At 39.8% G+C, this 21,649-nt stretch overlaps 1 protein-coding gene across 2 annotated transcripts in view; it reads left to right on the plus strand.

The window, feature by feature from the left end:
• Positions 1-21,649, plus strand: part of DPYD (dihydropyrimidine dehydrogenase) — a 623,728-nt gene that overhangs the window by 165,758 nt on the left and 436,321 nt on the right. For both annotated transcript variants that reach the window (XM_020801233.3, XM_072997958.2), the window contains exon 4: positions 15,752-15,839. In XM_020801233.3, coding sequence (XP_020656892.3) covers positions 15,752-15,839 — 88 coding nt within the window. The remainder of the gene's footprint in view (positions 1-15,751; positions 15,840-21,649) is intronic.

Here is a 21,649-nt window from a genome sequence, read left to right on the forward strand (position 1 = left end):
AATACTGTGATAGTGCTATGTGGGTGGCCATAAGCCATAAATATCTTGGAGACACATGGCAACACTATGTGTATGTACCCAGATATGAAGAAGACTGGATTATCCACTCAGAAGTCAAAGTGACTGATATGTTCAGGAGATAACATGGGCAGCAAATTGCATTTAATAAGGATGCCAATGTTGATGTTGATAGAGTGATGGCAAAAATGACACACAGCAGTGCAAAAGTTTTATTTTGCAGGCATGTTCTCTCATTTGACTGTTGTTTGTATAGGAGAAAAGCAAATGGAACACTATGATAATGGATTCATCAAAAGGAGTAGCAGGAGGTAGAATTTAAAGTCTTGGCCATTGACAGACCCTGGACTTGCTTCTGAAATAGGAGATTGCTTTTATTTTCAAAATGGAATTCCAAAAATTCATACCTCCCTTCATCCTGTTAGTAATATGCTTGTGGCTCATCAAGGGTTGAACCTAACACCCAAAGACCCCTCTTTGTAAATCTACAATTCCTCTCCACCCACCCACCCCGGATATTCAAGTGATATATGCAGATGACAGAACTTAAACCACTTTAATGCCCTGCCTCCTTTTGGTAACATATGTGTTTAAAGAAGAGACATGAAACCTCGCTCACAAATTTTGTGCCATTTTCAGTTGGTCAAAGAAAAGTACTGCCACAACATGGATTTTTCCATTTATCTTATGGCCAGTTTGGCCATGCATGTACTTCAAGGACATGTATTCAGTAAGTATGTAACAAGATAATGACAGGCAATCCAAAATCAAAGATTCAACAGTTATAATCTCAGTCAGCCTTCTGCCAGCTACACTGCTTAGGATATAGCCTGATTGTAGCTTGATGGGTATAGTTAACTTTACTAAAGTCAATACAAATGCAAAAATAGATGATACCTTTATAGACCACTAAAAATCATCATACAATACATAAACTTTAATGGATTAAAAAAAACCCACTTTGTCAGGTGTTGACCAATGTGAAGAACTTTTAAGTCCAAAAGTTCATGGCAAGATGAATTTTGCCAGGGAAGTAACCCTTAGATGTGAAGGCCAAAAGTTCTTGGTGAGGTGGAATTTGCCAGGCACATATTTCTTAGAAGTAAGTCATTGGCTGAATTTATTTTGTCACCACTTGGTAAAATGTACCAAAATATACATTTTAGAACAACCCAATCTATGGTAGTTTTTGGCCTCATGAAGCTGCCTGGAAAGATATGGGGCATGAAGTCCTGCCCCAAGCCTCACACCCCGTATCTTCTTTCAGCACATTGGAGTTTAGGCAAATAAGGCATTGGTGTAGTATATCAGGGCATAATCTGAAAGCATATGCTACAGTTCTGAAACGAAACAGATTTGGTTAAAACTCGGATAAGAGAAATCCTAGATGCTCCTTGGATGCTTCCTTGAACTCCATGATGGAAAGAAGCAGAAGAATGTACTACACATATAAATAAAAAAACATACATGGTTGTTGTGGGTTTTTTTGGGCTCTTTGGCCATGTTCTGAAGGAACACGGCCAAAGAGCCTTTCGGAAGTCTTCAGAACACGGCCAAAGAGCCCGAAAAACCCACAACAACCATTAGATCCTGGCCATGAAAGCCTTCGCGAATACAAAAAAAAATCACACCTCAGAGACCTATTTGAAATATGTCCACATCAGTATCTACAGGTGTTAAGTGTTATACATGTGTACACTGCAATCATTTCTACATATGTACACTTCTGATGTAATGCCCATGTTAAATTTGTTGTTGTCACTGTGTATTAAGCTCCCTTTCTGTGTGTACTATTTCATTGACCAGCTCTGAATAGCTAATGCCCAAACCACACCAAACTGAACAGCCGCTTTTAAAAAATCACATTGATGCTGGCTATGAAAGTGCCACCTCCTCATAGGAGACAGCTGTTACATGATGTTCAATATCCTTTTAATCCTCTGTAGACCTTAGACAGAATGGGTTGACAGAACTGACAGTTTTTATTATAGCATTCCTAGTACACAATAATCTTCTTTCACCTGGCCTCTTCTCCCAGTAGTGTTATAAGACTTTTGACTTATATCGAGGCATCTTTCCTAGCCTGCTTAGGAGACGAGAAATTATTTTTTATGTGTTGCGACTCATATGCTGTGTAAATTGTCTTTTCAAAATTTGGAGCACCTGTTGTCTGGTTATCATAATGCTTAGAAATTCCTGAAGGACTCCGTGCAGGAGGAGGGTTGCGACTTCGACAAGACATGCTTGCACCTGAGAGAAACTAGATTCTTTATACCCCATTTACAAAGATATACTGTTCTTTATCGTGCACTAAACAGCAATAACCCATTCCTAGTCTTCCCATTTGCAGAAAATGTTATTTAGTACTCACATTTAGTCTATTTATACCACCACTTTGAGTGATGATAAAGACGGTTATAGAAGGAATATAAAATAGCAGCAGAATGGTCTAGGGGTGTAAATTTTACAACCTTTCACTTTCAGTGAGAAATCGAGAAGAAAGTTCCTCTTTTCTCTGGATAGCAAGATTTCTGTATGTGAGGGCTTTTGTTTTTGGTTTGAGAAATGTTATGGCTAATCTTGTGTGATTTCTTGGACATTTTGTGGGAGTGGAGATTTGGTATGTGTAGATGAAATACCAATTCTGTGGGATTACTGCAATTCCTATTCAAAATGGCATCGTTTCTGCAGAGTGCCCCAGAAAGAACATGAAGATGAGCAGAATTTTGCAGTTTGTTGTGCAAAACAACAGGCAAAACAAAATAATAATGAAAAGTGTACTTGTGGGGGCACAAGACAAAAGTTCTGATCTTTGCAGCAAGAGTGAAATTACGTGAGGTTGCAAGCTCGGAGTCCTGGTGTGACAATGCATGGAAAATAGATGAGCATGAGACATCTTTCAATTACTTGTCACATTCTTAATATCGTCCTTTTGTTTAAAAATCTGGAAGGGACTGGCTTTCATTATTGCAGCATTGTAAATTCTTCCTGTCCAGTTCTATAGCCCAGACATTTTGTTACCATCACAGAAATGATGCAGAGCATTATTTAGTGCTTTCTGCAAGAAAAGAAAATGCACCAAAAGGATGTAACAGAACTGCTTATAATTACTGATAAAATAAGAAAATGTAATGCAAAATTTGGTAGAATGAGAGCTTGAAATTCTAAGAATTTGTGTAATTCATGTTTTCAATAATAAAAGTATAGTTGCATTATATTTCAGTAGTATGTAGCTGTATTACATACTAAGTCAGACCACTTACCATATTTTTCTGTATATAAGATGACCCAATGCATAAGATGACTCCCCCTTTTCTAACCCCCAAATTAGAACATTTGCACAATCGCACCCCTTTGTTCTTGGCACCCTTTCACGGCTGCATTACCCACTTCCTAAGCCCCGCAGGACTTAGGAAATGGGTAACGCAGCCATGAAAAGGTGGCACGCTCGCAACCCTTTGATCCTGAAGCAGCCGTGAAAGGGCGCCAGGATCAAAGGGGTGTGATTGTGCTGCCCTTTCACAGCTGCGTTACCCATTTCCTAAAACCTGTGGGTCTTAGGAAGTGGGTAATGCAGCCGTGAAAGGGCACCAGGATCAAAGGGGGGGTGAGTGTGCTGCCCTAACACAGCCGTGAAAGGGCAGCACGCTAGCAGCCCTTTGATCCTGGCACCCTTTCACGGCTGTGTTACCCACTTCCTAAACCCCGCGGGGCTTAGGTAATGGGTAATACAGGTAATGGGTAATACAGGCACACTCACACCCCTTTGATTCTGGCACCCTTTTACGGATGCTTTACCCACTTCCTAAGCCCCGCGGGGCTTAGGTAATGGGTAATACAGGTAATGGGTAATACAGGCACACTCACACCCCTTTGATTCTGGCACCCTTTTACGGATGCTTTACCCACTTCCTAAGCCCCGCGAGGCAGGGAAAAGCGGCTGCCTTCCGTGTATAAAACGACTCTCAATTTTTTGTCAAATTATTTGAGTAAAAAGTGTTGTTTTATACACGGAAAAATACGTCAGATTGTAAATTGTTCTCTGGCTGTTGGAGACTCTCTGGGGATTCTCGCCTAGCCTTCCCTGGAGAGATCCCTGGTATTTCCTGATGACATCCTTTTTGAGTTGTAAGCAGGCAGAATGCAGCTTGGTTTCTGAAATGAGATAGGATCAAGTGTGTTCAGGATGATATGGATGTATGTTCTGTCTGATAACTACCTTACATTTCATAGCAATGACTTACTTTTACAGCTAAGAGGTGTGGCCTCATTAAAATGGTGAAGGAGGAATGTAACATGATTCAGGCTTTGGCTCATGCTGCTGCCATACTGTTATGGGTGTTGAGGTAACAGTATGTAGACAGTGGAGAGAAAATGAAAAGTATGGTAGAAAGAGGACAAGCTCAGTAAGGAAGGACAGAAAGAATAGGACAGTATAACTGATGTGGCAGGAGGAAGAGCCAGGATCAATTTTGTCTTCTGTATGTTGAAATGCAACATATACGAAGAATTTTAATTTTTTTTGTTTGCATTGCTTTGTGGATTATAATTATTGCTGCTGTTGTTTTAATTTCATTTTCCACAAAATTTGTTTTCCCCAAGTACCACATAGAAATTCACACTTCACCAGGTTTGAAGGCTGTGTAGAATATGGAGATTTATAATACTGACACAAAGTTTTTATTACTATTGTGATGCATTCGACCCCTCTGTGGACAGAGGATTAAATGTAACAATTTTCCTTAAAACCCTCCCCCTTCCATAAAAAGGTACATAAGTAGAATTAAATTGATTTGTACATGAACACCTGTCAAAACGACAGAAATGGGAAACAAACATATTTAGCCGTCTATTTTTATTAATCTGAAGCCAAATTTGTTAATGGTTTTTGTTAATGGAAAAAAAAATAGTGATCCTAAATATGGTTTTATGCAAGTAAACGCCATTGCTTTAAGTGCTTCTCTTTGAAGTAAACATTGTTTGGGATCCTGGGTTAAGGTAGGTAGTAAAAGAACCGTATTACTGTGAAAAAGACAAATTTTCATGAGTATTCTTGGCCACCATTGTAGAGTAATACTGTGTCAGAGTAAGCTTCTGAAAAATAATGTTTGCTTTTATGTACTTCACTAAAATAAAATAAGGCAACTTAGTCCATGATACTGTATTGTGACTGATACAGGTTGATTCTGCACAGGGGAATTTACCAATTTACCAAAACTGTTTTCTTCTGTAAAAAAAAAAAAAAAAACTGGATTATCCCATGTCGTGTCCATTGTCACTATCATGATTTCAGAGGTCCCCTCACAGTGCATACACATTTAGCATTTATGTTTGGGTAATCAGATTTAATTTGATTCACATGGATCCAACAGGCCGATTTATTAGTAAAATCCAGATTACAGAGCATAATAATGTCCCATGAATAATATATTTTTGTTCATGCATTGTTATTCAAGTCAATATGCATAATACAGAGTACACTAAGATACAGCTGCTTCCAGAAGTCCAGTATTAGAGTTCTGTTTTCATTTAACCTCTCAGAAAGGTAATTTGATATGCTAGCAATTACAACTGATCATAGATTCTGCGATCTAAGTGTAACTTCTGGTTGTGACCAAAGAGAATGGTAGTGGAAAGTACAGTACAGCTTTGTACTACTGGTATAAGAATATAATAATCAGAGCTTGGAAATATTATTGCCTCTGGATCACAACTCCCAGAATCTCCTAGACAGCACACCAGTTTGCTGTGCTGATTGCGGGATTCTGTAGCAATGCTTCCAAACTTTAAGAAGAAACTTGCTCTGTTGGAGTAAACTTTTTTTTTTCACTCCAGCATTTTGCTTTCCATAACCACAACAGATCCTGGGAAGATGAAAATGTTAGCTTATTTGTGTACCACTGTGTCTTTGAGACAGAGCCATGAAGCCTGTGGACCTGAGGGTTCTACAAAGCCATGATGACTGACAGCAGCCAACAGAGCTCTTCTCAACGAATTTATCTTTTTAGCTTCCATTTCCTGTGAAAGCAATTTTTGTCAGGTGGGCTTTTAATTAACTTTGATATTTTTAATGGCAACTCTTGATGTTTTAATTAACTTCAATTGATTAACTGTTTTAATTGTTCATAATTTTTACGTTGTATTTTTATGGATATTGGTAGCTGCCTTCAACATTATTTTTTATAGTGGGAAGGCAAATTATAATGGATCTTCTTAAATAACAAATAATTTCAAGCCATTCCAAGCTAGTGGCTGTGACAGCCTCCTCACACGTCACAAAGGAGCTGCCACGTCACTCTCACATACACACACTTTATTCACGCTGCCACCAACCATTCCTTCATCTGAGACTTCAGACCAAATATATGATTTTTAAAATAAAAACTTGTGTTTATTTATAATAACAGAAGAAATGGTAAATCACTGTATCAACGAAATAATAAGGCAATCAATATAAAGTATCACACACACACTCTCTTTCAGACCTTCTCTCAAAATATAGCACAGTACTACACGACAGGTATAAGCCCTAACTCCCTAAGTCCCTAACCAGACCCTAACCAAGTCCCTATCTTAGACCCTATTTAAGCCCTATCTGACTCTCACCTCATTCACTCACCCCTTAAATACCATGGCTCCACCCTCTGAAGTCCCACCTCCCGTCATGCTATAGGCAGATGAACTCCAGCCACAGCAATGACAGGCAGATGACATCATTGCTACCATCACAGTGGCTATTGCCATGCTTTGCAGGAGAACATTCCATAGCTTACCCACCATTTGAAGAAATGCTGATGTTTGTCAGGCCTGAATCTGGAGCCACTCAATTTTATTGGGTAATGCTAAGTTCTAATTTAGCTTCTAATGTGACTCAGAACCAAAGCTGATTTTGAACTGGTAACCTGAGGTGTGTCAAATAGGGAGCTTGCCTGTAGAGCACCACCTTGTTTGGCCATAGTGAAGTAATAATTGAAGCTGCACTAGTCAAGGAAACCTCCTTGAACCAATGAGTCAAGCTGGGTCAGAAGAAGTCTCTGTCCCCATCCAATAAATGTTTTTGCATCAAGCTATTCTATGTGCCTATGTTTGCTGAATGTAGATCATCAGCTCCAGCACTTGGACTTTTCACATAGGAAAATCCAAGTTACTTATCTATATGAATCAAATATTATAAAACCTGCTCCCCATATTTGAAAGCAAGCTACTGGTGGGTTACCCTTCCTCCTCCTTTGGCTTCTTCATTAGCACTTTCACCATTTTCACTAATAATGTCATGTACCTGTTTGCAGACATAAATTGTGATGGCCCGAAACAAACAGCTTGTGTGCTCATTAGAGGTACTTCTGATGATTCATGGTACCAATGATACAAAAAGTCCTGTTTTCACAATATTGAAATGCAAAATGCAGCGGTAATACTATAACAGTGTACAGATAGGTTGCTAATACACATTTATGGTTCCTAAACATTTTAAGAGAAAGTGATATATACCATTTAATTTATTCTGAGGATTTTCCCCCTGTTCTCCTATTGCTAGAAGCAACTCACCAAACAATGGAACATAAACATAAACATATAAGATAATACTTCAGAAATATCCTATTATGAGGATACATACATTTGGTAAGCACTGCACACAAATTGTGTTATGGAAGCTGTACTTAATGAAAAGAGAAGTGATTTTTTTCCCTTCCACTGAGATATGAGGTTAGCAATTGGGAATTTCACAGGTAAAACTGTGGCTGTGGGCTTTCAAGGTTGTTATCTCCTCAGGTACTTTTTCTCAAACTATTCCAGGCTTTGGGTCTCCAGGTAACACTGGAAAGGTCTCCTCATTGAACATCTCTGCAGTTATTCCTTGTTTTTATGGCAGGGCCATAAGTTATCTATCCTCTTTGTATCAAGTTCTCTCCCCTTCCATTGATTTTAGTTGTGGCACACAAAAATGAGTATACGGAGAGGTGACCCCTGAGGAAAGACTGATCTTCTCAGCGTAAATGCCCCAAAAGTAAAAAGTTGGGAGAATGTGGGTTTGGGGAACTGCTGAAGGCATGAACACAATTTGGTCAATGGGTGATGGATATGATTTGATCAGAAGAGGGACTGAAATAACTTGAAGTCAAGATATCTGAAGGTGGCCCAGGGTATAATGATTTATTGTTACGTTTGCTGAACCTTTTGTTCTCTGAACATAAAAATATAAGAAAGGCACTATCGCACAGTGCTGGATCCAGCAGGGTGGAAGAAGGCACGTGGTTGAGTGGCAAGAAGGGGGAAGGTTCTCCCTCCTTCGTTTAAGTGGTCCTTTTGTTTACCTGCATATACTGGGTACAGCACTAAACCAGGCTTGCTCCCTAGCTGTATTCTCTTCCTATTCCCGAGCACTTGTCCCTTCTAGGAACATGCACTCACAATCCTTTTTTAATATGGTTTTATGAGCTTCCAGGTACAGGAGCTTTTCGACAGTGGTGGCAAGAAGAAAGAGTGAGAGTTAACAGCTGCAGATAATGTTGTGGCACAGGAAAAAAAAAGCCTCAGTGAATGAATCAAGGGAGAAACAAGGGGCATTGGGGTTGGGAATTGCCTTCACGCACAAGAGCAAAATACTAATGGTTCTAATAACACTGTGATCTAGGCTCCTCCTCCATCTATTCTTTTTCCTCACAGAAACCTTAAGGAGCCAAAGGAGGAAGCCAGATACTAACGTGATGAAAATATCACATTGAAAAACTTGCTTCTCCTTTTCCCCTCAGCTGACAATTCTTAGAAGGTCCAGCAATTGTTACTGCCACCTGAACTGCTGATTCTGTTGTAGTCATTGAATTTTCTGTCTGTCTGTCTGTCTGTCTGTCTGTCTGTCTGTCTGTCTCTCTCTCTCTCTCTCTCTCTCTCTCTCTCTGTGTGTGTGTGTGTGTGTGTGTGTGTGTGTGTGTGTGTGTGTGTGTGTGTGTATTTGCCTGCCTGCCTGCCTGCCCACCTGCCCGCCTGCCCACCATTTGGGAGACACTCAGCTGCACACAAAAAAATCAAAATAAAACAAAAATCCATTTTCTCACCATATGGCTGTTGTTCAGTTTGAAAAGTAAGTTGTCCCGTTTAGAGAATCCACAAGAGGTACAGTAGCCTAGTTCTGTGTTGAGAACAGTCCCACACTTCACATCACAGCTGATGTCAAGGGAATTCTAATTTTACACACCCCCATAGGAAGCACACTTGCTTGAGACAAGGGAACAAACAGAGATAACAGATCTGAATGGACTTGGACTGCAAAACAAACAAACATTTCTCAGGCAAGGCAAAATGACCCTGAGATGGAAAGGAAGTGGAAGGGTTTGAGTCAGGTTCCCAGTAATGTCATGCAGATCTGTTAAGCTAATCTGAATCAATGGGCAACTGAACCCTCTCTCAAACAGGAAGAAATATAATGTCTGGATGAGCTCTAGGTCACTTCGGCAGCAGCAAGACCATAATATTGTTTTTATTTAGGTGAGGTTCCTATGAATTGCTGTCTCCTTGGGGTTGTAGGCTTGTTACACTTTATGCTCTTACCGCCCCCCTCCCGCATTGCAGGAGCTTGCTCCCAGGCTGGCACTCCCTGCATAATGCCTGGGGAATGCTTGGAGAAATCTGGAATTTGGAGTTGAAGAAGAAGAAGAAGAAGAAGGAGAAGGAGAAGGAGAAGGAGAAGGAGAAGGAGAAGGAGAAGGAGAAGGAGAAGGAGAAGGAGAAGAAGAATTGCACATCCCTAGTTTATTTTCAATAACTTGTACATGAGCATTGGGTGGAGGGGTTTGTGACATGCAGACTTATTGACCCATGGCCAAGTTTGTAGATATGTCAGAGCTTTTGGATGAGTGCCAAAGACCTGTTGTGGTCTAGCATTCTGTATCTTACAGTTACCAAAAAGATTCCTATGAGAAGCCCTCCATGAATTGGTTGACCCCTTTTTAGTGCTGTCTAGTGGTGTCCTAAAATACATCCTACTGTAGCAAACTGTAGATGTTCAGTGTGGTATAGTGGATAGAGTGATGGTCTATAACTCAGGAGACCTGGGTTTGTATCCCCACGTAGCTATAGAAACTCACTGGAAAGTGGCACTTGGTAAGATCACTCTTTAATATCTCGCTTACCTTGAAAAACCTATTAGAGTCACTATATGCAATTCTGACTTGACAGCATATAACACATAATACTGTAGGGAATTACAGAGTTCAACTGTGTAGCTTGTAGTACTTCCATCTGCCTTCTGTGAATCCCTGACAATAGCTGTTTTCATCAAAACTTTGCTCCCTTCATGTCTCAGCGAACAGCAAGAGAAAAGGAGTACTTCATGTTGTATCTGTACATAAGTAGACTTGCATCATTTTCATAAGAAAATAGAGGATATTTTAGCTATCACAATTAAATGGATCAATAACATTGGGTGATAACTTCAAAGCATTGGTACATTAAGACATTTTCTCCATGACTGTAGTTCTAGAGTTCAGTAACGTTTTGTTGCAAGTTTTGCAGTACTTTCCAGTTAGATGAATAAAATGGCTGATAAAATGAGGGCTATATTTGGCCTTGATCCAGACCTTCTTGGTTTTATTGCTGGCTGTCCTCTTAAATGTAGGGGTACACTTTGTTTTCTAGAAGTGGGCCTTCCATAGCCAGCAACTCATGTATAACTCCTCCATGATCAACTCTAAGGGAAAATTCCCACTAACACGAGTTTAGTTCATCTTTAATCTGTTGCCAGTATATCAACATTGGAAATTAAACAGGATAAGTGAATGACTGTATTGATTTTTAAAAACTAGACAGCTGGCCTCCAATGGCTTCAGGCAGTTAACAACTGCAAAGTAATTAAAACTAAACCGTAACATTCTCAGTACTAAAAATGTTTTCACAATGACTAACAGAGCAGTTAATTTACATAACTTGAGTTATATACATGGGCTCTGATTTTTTTCCTTAAGTGTCAGGCATGCCAGACCACTTCCAAATGAATACTTTTATTGTTTTGAGACAACCACAGTGAAGGCCCTGCTATTTTTTGGAAAAAAATGTTCTCAACATTCTACCATTTCCCCCCAAATAAGACAGGGTTTTATATTAATTTTTGCTCCAAAAATGCATAAGGGCTTATTTTTAGGGGATTTTTTTTTCATGTATACCAATCTACATTTATTCAAATACAGTCATGTCGTCTTCTTCTGGTTTCTGCACAATGGTGGAGGGCGGGGTTTGACTTAACTGGGGCTTATTTTGGGGGTAGGGCTTATGTTACTAGCATCCTGAAAAATCATACTTATTTTCAGATTAGATCTTATTTTAGGGGAAACCGGGTACTGTTTAAATTATTTGTTGTTTGCATGGATGTACAGCTTTCCTGTAATGATGCTGCATTTTGCTCAGTGCTGGTTTTGATGGTGGTGGGGTGGCACTGATAAAACCACTCCTTAATATATCGCTTTCCTTGTGCGATACTCAGTTCAAAATAACATCAACTGTGGGTCCTGATGGCAATTTTTAGAGCACTGTATTTTTAATTGTATTTTAATTGTTTTATCTTTTTGCCGTATTTAAATTGTTGTAGGCCACCCAGAGACCTTTGGGTAGTTTGGCTGGCATATAAGTTAAATAAATAAATAATAAATTTATCACATGCTTTGCAAGCAGAAGGTCTGACATTCAAAGGATGGGGTAGCAAATGCAAATAACCTTGGAGAGATGCCAACAGTCAAGGTAGAACAGTGCTTGGGCAAACAGACAAGAGTTTGACCTGTTCTAAGGCTGCTTCCTGTATTTCTGTCAGAGTCCAAGATGGCAGCTCAGTGCTGCTTCTTGAAAACTGGGGAATAATCAATTTTTTGCCTTTTCTTTCTCCTACTCCTATGAATATAGCCTAGACTGTGCACATTGTACTTGATAAAGATTCCTAAACTGCTTTGCACTTTCTTCTGATAGAGAGCTGAACTGGGGAAAGCAGTAAAGCCAGGTTCAAATGGGTTTACTTGGACACTGGTTTCAGCGTGAGTCATCTGTGCTCAACATTGTTTCCTTGTGCAGAAGACCAAAATCAGACTTTGGCACCTGCTTGCTTCTTATAAAGTTAAATCGAACAAGATTTGAATTGCTAGAAACACCATGTCATCTATCCCACATAGATTATTAATCAAACAAAAGATCGTTTAAATAAGCCTAAAAAGTGAGGACAGCATCAGTATAACTGAGTTCTCAACAAACTGAATACTGATTTCTTTTTTTTTAAAAAACTTACCTATAACATTGTTTTCCACTGCTATAGCCCTTGTAAGTTTTTTAATGTAGAAGTTTTTTTAAAAAAAGTAGTGCTTTCCTCATTAGTTCTGAAATGTTATTTAATCCAAATGCATAACAGTGTAGTAAAAGGAGAAGTTCGGAAAAATTAAGTATGATTTAAAAAAAAAAGGTGTTGTGTGCATAGGACAATTTATATAGCACTGTGGTTTATAGTTGTTGCTTTTGTGTTCCATCCTAAGTACACAGTGTCTGTGATTTCTCATGATTTCAGCCATTTAAATCAACTTAGGTAATGACATTCTGGTACACCTTTCAATCGTCTTTGTTCTATGCCCATTTGCTTGGTTCTTTGGAATGATCTATATTTTGTTGTTTTGGTACAATAAATGCACTCTGTAATATCTATTATGGTATGGTCAAAGGATAATTTATTGTAAAAAAAAATAGGTCAACACTAATGTCACTTGATGATCAAACCCTCCCCCCTCCCCAGTTTAATAAAACATTTCAACAGCATGCATCCTGCACAGCGGTTGATATTTTATTACAACTGCAGTACCTGGGCTATAGCAGTAGTGTAATTACTGAGCTGTCAGAGTGATAAGTGGGATTAATGGCAGCCTGATGCACTTTAGTCTGCAGAGTGCTCTGAGAATTGGAAGATGGTGTTGTTATAAGAGTCTGTCTATACTGGCATATTCATGGCACTTCCAGTCCCCTCCCCACCCAATGCCACAAATCCAAGTTTGCATTGCCCTGCCTCATTAACATTTGACATTTTCAACAGCTGTTATTTGTGAGCCAGCTCAATAATAATAAAAAAGAGAGAGATGTAATTTGTTAAAAATATGTACAATGATGCCACCTAATAATCTGTGCACGTGCCATCCTAACAAAATGGCTTCCTGGTCAATTTTAAATTACAATCCCCCCCCCTGTTTAAATGTTATATATATATATTTCATTTGATGTTTGCTGAGCACCATGTTCCCAGGCCTTAAATTTAGAATACTACTTCTATGTAGAGTGATCCTAATCCGACCAGATAGGCGGGATAGTAAGTAAGTAAGTAAGTAAGTAAGTAAGTAAGTAAGTAAGTAAGTAAGTAAGTAAGTAAGTAAATAAATAAACAAACAAATAAATAAATAAATAAATAAATGAATGAATGAATGAATGAATGAATGAATGAATGAATGAATGAATGAATGAATGAATGAATGAATGAATGAATGTATTCGCGAAGGCTTTCACGGCCGGGATCTAATGGTTGTTTTTCGGGCTCTTTGGCCGTGTTCTGAAGGTTGTCCTTCCTAACGTTTTGCCAGTCTCTGTGGCCGGCATCTTCAGAGGACAGCATCAGAGCACAGAGTGCTGTCCTCTGAAGATGCCGGCCACAGAGACTGGTGAAACATTAGAAAGAACAACCTTCAGAACACTGCCAAAGAGCCCGAAAAACCCACAACAACCACACTAGCTCTAATTTATTTAATTTCTAATTGATACTGTAGGTTGCATTATTTTATATCTTTCGATATATTGCATCTCCCTCAGATTGGGATTTCCCACTTTTTTAAGTCAAAGCTAAATCTCATATTTTAAACACATGCCTCTAGGGAAATGTTGTTGTTCAAACCAGAAAATTATTATTGATAGGTGGATAGATATGTATTCATGGTTTATTTTTGTTTCAGATATTGGTCATTGACCATAATAACGTTTATCTATCTAACCTCTTGGTTTTTTAAAAAAATTCAGTGTCATACAGTTACTCTGCTAGTAGGAAACTATAGGACTCACCAAGGTTCTGAGGGATCAAAGCAGGATAATACTTTACAGAATAATAATGATAAATTAGGTAGAGGAAGTGGAGATGATGGGGGGATTTTATATATATCACATTAGGTGGTTCGCAAAAGGCAACAATCTTTTCCTTATTTTTTTTCCCTATGCTCACTTCTCAGCTTGCAAAACTGAGATAACATTGGCCTACAATGCCTGTTTTAAACATTCTAAAATTAATGTATATATATATGAAGTATCCAGACTGAAGATACAGGCATTGTAGGCCAATGTTATCTCAGTTTTGCAAGCTGAGAAGTGAGCAAAGGAAAAAAAATAAGGAAAAGATTGTTGCCTTTTGCGAACCACCTAATGTGATTCCTGGTTGCCACTCTCGACGCTTTACAAGTAGTGGGTGGGGATCTTAGTCCAGAGTGCATTGATTTCTTCCTGTTCACAGGTCTAATTTTTCTGGAGACTGAAGATAATTTTTTAGAATGGTGAAGAAGTGTGATAGGTGTATTGTTGCTTGGGGTGTGTAAACTCATACTACTGTTTTATCTCCCCAAACCTACAGCTTGTTTAGCTAGAAAGAACTCCAAGATTTGGATAAGTAATATGTCAAAACTGAACCATAATGCCACTTTTGTAGCTTATTTTCCTCCCAAAGTATTGAAGAAGCCTGCTGAATCCTGGCTGTTGTCTATAGCAAATACATATGTTTAGCCCTGTTCTGGCATCCCAAAGTGTCAGCTTGGAGAGCGAGCCGAGGACATATGCTCCAGCTCCACCGTTTCCAAACCTAACTTTGTCCTGCTTGCATTCAGATGGACTTGCTTACAGACCTCCATGTCTTTAGTTGCCTTTAAATGTGACCGTCAGTTAGTCTACAAGAACTAGTCAATATAGTATGGTCACATTTGGCATAATGCTAAATCATAGCTTAGAGGTAACCGTGTGTTGCTGGACATCATTCCTCCTTCAGCACTGATATTAGGGGAACAAAAGGATCCAGTTCTTCCAGTCTCTTCACTGGCCACTCTGGAGGAGGTTAAGGACTGTTACAGATGATTCAACCCACAGTTAGCTAGAAGATGTTATATTGATTGCAAGATAATAAATGGATGGTATATGTATTATCTTAGTTTCAATAGGAATGGAAGGTGACTGTCAACAAAGGTTTGAGAAGCTTCTGACCCATGGAACTTTAAAAAGGGCCAGGATGGATGTGCATTCAGTATAATGCTATTATAAAATTTAGCATTACATTTGCTGCAACCACATAGGAAGCTTATAGGGCTGTGATGGGTGAGAGACACAAATAGTCATCAGTGAGCTGAATACTGCCTGTTCTGTTTGCGAGCTCAAGTATATGCTTTAGAGAAGAAAAATAGGTTGTTCATGTAATTCTTGCACAATGCACATGCTTAAGGGAGTTGTCTTTTATGGGTGACTTGGTTTTGGCTTTTGAGGGTTGAATGATCTGGCAGTGGTTGCCTTGGTTTGTCTGTCTGTGACATGGGAATAATGGCACTTCTCTTGGGAGCTATTTTGAGCAGCTTCCCAAACAGCAAAGCATTATTAATTTTTAGATTGATTAGCTTCTGTCAGGAACACGGAAAAATCGTATGTTGTTGGCAGTGCTTTGTGCTGTAAGTCGCTTTAACTCATTTACTTTCTTCCCCAGGTGCTTAAAGTGTGCAGATGCCCCCTGTCAGAAGAGCTGCCCAACTAATCTAGACATCAAGTCATTTATCACAAGTATTGCAAACAAGGTAAGGGGGGGGGAGGAGGAGGAAAGGGAAAACAGCTGGTTTACCAAATAAACAAAAGGCAAACACTGCAGTTGCTGCATTTCTTTTTGTATGATTGAATTACAACCCTTGTCTGTGTGCATAATGTAATGCAATAATATTTAGAGCAGCTATTATAACATTTAGCAGACTTTTCTTAATTGCATTGAAATATTATGCAATAAGTGCATAGTCAATTTGTACATTAATTCTGCATTTTCAAATAATTTTGGATCCTTTCCTTTGCTTCATTGTTGGCGTTAAGACAAACTTTCATAATTGATACTATCTATCTATCTATCTATCTATCTATCTATCTATCTATCTATCTATCTATCTATCTATCTATCTATCTATCTATCTATCTATCTATCTATCTATCTATCTATCTATCTATCTATCTATCTATCTAAAATTTAAGGTATTTGTGGATTAGATTCACTACTGCACTCTGTTAGCCTGCTATAACTGTGGGGTATCTTTCTCTTTCTTGTAAAGATAATGTCTTCTCCTCAGAGAGCACCACTAATGTGAAATACACTAAATGGTTTGTGGAGCTTATTCCAGATCTCTGTAGTGTTAGACAAGAGCTGATATTTTCTTTTCTAATTTTATTTGTAGTTCATTTAGGGAGAAAAGGGCACCTTGAACTAAAGCTCGAATAAGGAGAGTGTTGTTTCTCTTGCAAAATATCTCTTTAACAAAAGCCTATTTTGCTAGTTTAGTTGTTTAACCTAGTCGTAAGAATAGCATAAGTAGCATCTGGCTCAGATAATAGAGTGAAATGGAATTAATAAGGAGAATACTGAAAAGTACTGAGTTCAGTCTTAACTAAGGACTGCTGCAGTACAATATTAACTCTGCCATTAAGCAGAGCGAGGAGTTTGGCTCAGGCAGCAGATTTTGAGAAGGGAACAAAATGAGCTATTAGTTTATTATTATTGTACTGCCAGGGAGATGGAGAGAGGAGCATGTGAAATTTTTCTGCATCAGTTTGCAAAAGATGGTTGTCCTTGTTTAGTACATACTATGAGTAGAAGAGTCACTATTCACTGTTTTGACAAAGGAAGCAAAATGTCTTTGTATGAACTTAATTCGGTACACAGGTGTGTATTGTACAGCCAAAATATAAACATTGAGGGCCTTTTAAACTATTACCTTTTTCATTTGAAGCCTGCCTGCAGTAAGAATTGGATGCCAGTTGATGGACAGTCTCCTCTTGTTACCTGAGCATAGGAAAGCCCACAAGTATGTGGCATGGGGATTTCCATGAACCTAAAAGAATGAGAGTGAGAGAGCAAGGGAAGGGGGTATATGTGTGTAGGGTGTGTGAGAGATATCCCATTAAAACATAGTTTTCTATCTTTCAACCTTAGAGACATCCCATCTTGCAATAAAATATATTTATTGGTTGGAATCCAAAGATTCTTTTCTTCCAATAGAAGGAGGTTTTGTTTAAAAAAAACTACTTCATTCGAGGAATGAAACCTCTGGAACCAAACAGCAGTGGCTTGGGGTATGACCCAAACTTGTGCATGAGTTCCGTAACACATAGAGACCATAGACTGTCTATGTGTATGATCTGTTACACACATAGTAATTACTTTCTACACATAGTAAGAGAGAAAGGAAGGAAATACTTAGGACTGAAGTTCTTATTGTGGGTGAAATCCTGAGGGCATAAAGTAGGCTGAAGAGACCCTAAGTATGAATGCCAAATTTCAGTTAATGGGTTTTAACAGTCTAAGAACAGAAATAGGTATTATTGCTGCATGAGAGTGCAGTGATGTTACTGTGCTGGCAGAGCAAATCAACATTCTACAAGGCTATTCTAAAGTGGGGGGAACCCAGACAAAAAACATTAACTTTGAAGTTGGACTTTGAATCAGCACCAAATTTGGCACAGGTGTAGTAGCCATGACAATTCATTTGTGTTTGAGTGAGAAGTGCTAAACCAATTTAAAAAGGGATCAGCTTCCTTGGCTTTGCACTTGAGCACAGATATGTTGGATGAAAACCTTTCTAACGGAGCATTCTGTCTCTCAATTGATCATTCAAATAAAATAGGATGCCCATGAGCAAGACCTGAACACAGCAGCACACTATTGTTGTTTTTCCATCAACTGGTGTTCACTGGCATATTATTCTGTTCAGACACAAAACAGGTGTCAAGACTGGAAGATTCAGTCACAGCTTTTTCAAAGGTCACCTACAGTATTCAAATACAAAACAGAGTTCTTCTTCGTGGCCTCTGTGAATCACACCCTGGGTGATTTGTGCCTGCGCGGAGCCTCATCGGAAGATTCTAGAGCTTCTGTGATAGCAATGAACACATCAGAATATGCCCTCCCCACCTATATAAGTACCTTGCCACTAAGCATCCTCTTTCAGTTTTTTTTCAACTGCCGCATTGAGAGCCTCATAATTCTGCTTCTGTGAGTAAAAGAGAAAGAGACCATATTCTTGATTCTTTCCTGTTATCAATCTTTTTCTTTTAAACTATTAGATCAAACTCTTTATCATCAGCAGTTTTTTCTTTCCCCTCGCTTGGCCTCCGGCTGCAGCACCCCCCTCCAATCATCGGTTTTTCTCTTCAATTATTTTCTCCTATTCATGGCCCCTTTGGGCCCATTTAAGCACTGTGTTGTCTGTGATAATATGATCCCACTTTTGGACGGATGGGCTAAGTGCCTTCTGTTTGGGAGAACAACATCAAACTTCCTCCTGTACCATTGCAAAAAATTTTAAGCGTGGAGTTCTTTGATCTCGCCTCTCGAGGCTAAAACTCTGACTTTGGGAACAATCCTTACAACCAGTTCAAATGGCCCAACCTCCCTGTAGGGCCACTTCCCAAACCAAAGCAATGGAAAAAGCTGTTACTGAATCATCAAAACAACATCCATTGGCTACACCAGCTCATTCCAATTCTCCATCTGCTTTATCTAAGACCTCGAAGACACACAAATCGAAACCCTTGATATTGAAGTCCTCAACTTCATAAACAACGTCAGAGACCTACTGAAGCTGTTCCAGCTCTGGAGCCCGAACCTCCTAAACGAACTAAACAGTCTAAGTCTACAGACATCCCACCACAACCACAACTCTCTGAATCAATTTGGGTCAGATCTCTCTCAGATGATGACAGAGTTCCATCTCATCAACCCTGTTCTCAGTCTCTAGAATGGGATGATAGAGTCGACCAACTAACGCCCTCTCCTCCCAGTCCACAACCTTCCATGCCTTCCAGCGATCCTTCAGTTCTTCCATCGCCCAAGGATTCCCATCCCAAACGACTAGACACTGTTCCATATTCAATGACCTTGGATTGTCCACCGATCTCTAACCAGAACCGTCAACATCAACAATCTCAACAGCTCACTTCATCGCATGTGGTTCAAACCCATGCTTAGCACGTGTGTCAGGTTGCATTTGCCCTGACCAGTGCCCTGCTCATCAAAATGCACCAACTAGTCGACCAGGTGTTTTACCCGGTTTGATAATACCATCTAGTAGTCAGCCTACCTCTTGGCAACCATCGATGTCGAAGCGGCCACATCACCGAGAGGTGACTATACCTCAACCTGCTCCCTACTTGGTATCAAAAAAACCTCGGACAGTCAAGCAGATTTCATCCACATGTGAGGCTTTTGCAGCCCCAGCCTCCCGATCCTTTCCTACTACAATAGATGATGGAAATCACTCTTCACGATCAGCATCGCCAGCGTCCATTTATTCTATTGCTATGCCATCGCATCAGCAGCCTCTGTTTTGATATCACAGAGACACAGGCTCTGATATAGATGATCCTCAATATTCATCCTGGTCCATGGACACTTGCTCTATTCCGTTACATCAACGCAGTTCCCGTCCTCCGGTAAATACTGTAAGTTCCCATCCTCCGGTAAGTACGACACTGAACTCGACACCAAGGTCCATCCCTACCAATTGATGCTCAACCACCATCTTTCGATGTCGATGATCCTCGACATCAACAGATGTCCATGGACATGCCGCTTCCATCTTTTCCGACTCATAAACGGCAATAATACGAAACCCAGCCTTTCGACACCAAAGTCGATCGACAGTCCGTCGACTCCAGACACGACCTCAATGGCTCTGACCATGGATCTCGGCCACAGACTCCACTGGTGTTACTTACATCTCCAGAGTTGGACATTGTTGATACCGACCCACCGTCACCGGCAGAGGATTTCCAGATGTATGCCCAATTTATGATTTGCATGGCTAAAACCCTTGATCTATAAGTCCACCGACCATCGACAGAACCAATCTATCATCTTTATGATCCGATCTCTAAAAATACAACCATTCTGGTACACTTATCAATGTTGCCATCTCTCCTTAGTCCTGTGCAGAGATCCTGGACAAAACTAGCTTCCTCCCATACCATGTCTAAATGGATTGATAACCTCTGTAGAATCCCTGACCCAGGAGCCATTTTCCTCCAAAAACAACCAGCTCCAAATTCTATATTTGTTGAAGCCTCTCAATCGAGATCTCGACACCGACAATCTCTCATAACACCAAATAAAGTCAGCCAATGAATAGACAATGGGTAGATGGCTTTACTCTCTGCAGCCTTCACCCTGCAAGTCACTAATTATCAAGGAACCATGGGAGCTTGCCACACTTCCTCTGGGACAACATGTCCACCTTTATTGAATCCCTTCCAGAGGATTAAAAGATACTAGCACAAACTTTCCAACAAGAAGGTATCTCCATTGCTAAACAACAGATGCTTTCTGCCCGCCACCCCGTAGATACTACAGCCAAGTCCATGGCCACTTCAGTAGCCCTACGCCATTTTTCCTGGCTCAGAACAACCAGCTTAGCCGAAGATGCTCGGGCACATATCGAAGACCTCCCCTTCGATGGAGCAGGTCTTTTTCATGCTGAAACTGACAATATACTAGAGGGTGTACAAAAGAAACATTCAGCTGCCAGACGTTAGGGAGTTTACCTTTCCTAGCAGCAACGTCCTCAACAAAATCAATGGAAACGACCCTATAACTCATACCAGAGGTTCCAACAAGACCTTCCACGACAAACCTCTTATAATCCATATTTCAAAAACCAAAGAGCCAAAACCCGGCAACAGCCTGCCACTAGGTGGAATGACCGGAAACCCAAACACCATGTTTGATGTTCCTCTGACCGAGATTGCCCCCACCCCACCAACCCTGACCCCTGGATACACTTACCTGAATGGGAATCCATCACCACAGATTCCCGGGTATTCTCCATCATCAAAAACGGCTACCACATCCAATTCTTCGAACTTCCTCTGACAACACACGTTGTGCAAGAAGAAATAACGAATTTACTTCTCAAAGATGCCATTACAACTTGTCTATCAAAACAATACCAGGTTTTTCTCTCACTATTTCACTGTCCCCAAGAAAGACGGGAGTCTTTGCCCTATTCTAGATTTAAGATCATTAAATAATTGCATCGTCACCACAAAAATTCTATATGGTTACTCTAAAATCAGTTCTTCCCTTACATTGAAAGAATGACTGGTTCACAGTCATAGACCTAAGAGATGCTTACATCCTAAGAGATATTGCAATACATCCCACACACAGAAATTTCATGCGTTTCCAACTTGGATCACAAGCATACCAATTGAAAAGATTCCCATTCGGTCTTGCAACAGCTCCGGGAGTGTTCACCAAGTGCATGGCACCAGTAGCAGCCTACCTCAGACTTCAAAACATTCTTGTATTTCCATATATCAATGGCTGGCTCCTTATAGCACACTCCCGTCGCAA

The sequence above is a fragment of the Pogona vitticeps genome, chromosome 4 (genome assembly GCF_051106095.1).
Source record: "Pogona vitticeps strain Pit_001003342236 chromosome 4, PviZW2.1, whole genome shotgun sequence".
NCBI classification, from domain to species: Eukaryota; Metazoa; Chordata; class Lepidosauria; order Squamata; family Agamidae; genus Pogona; species Pogona vitticeps.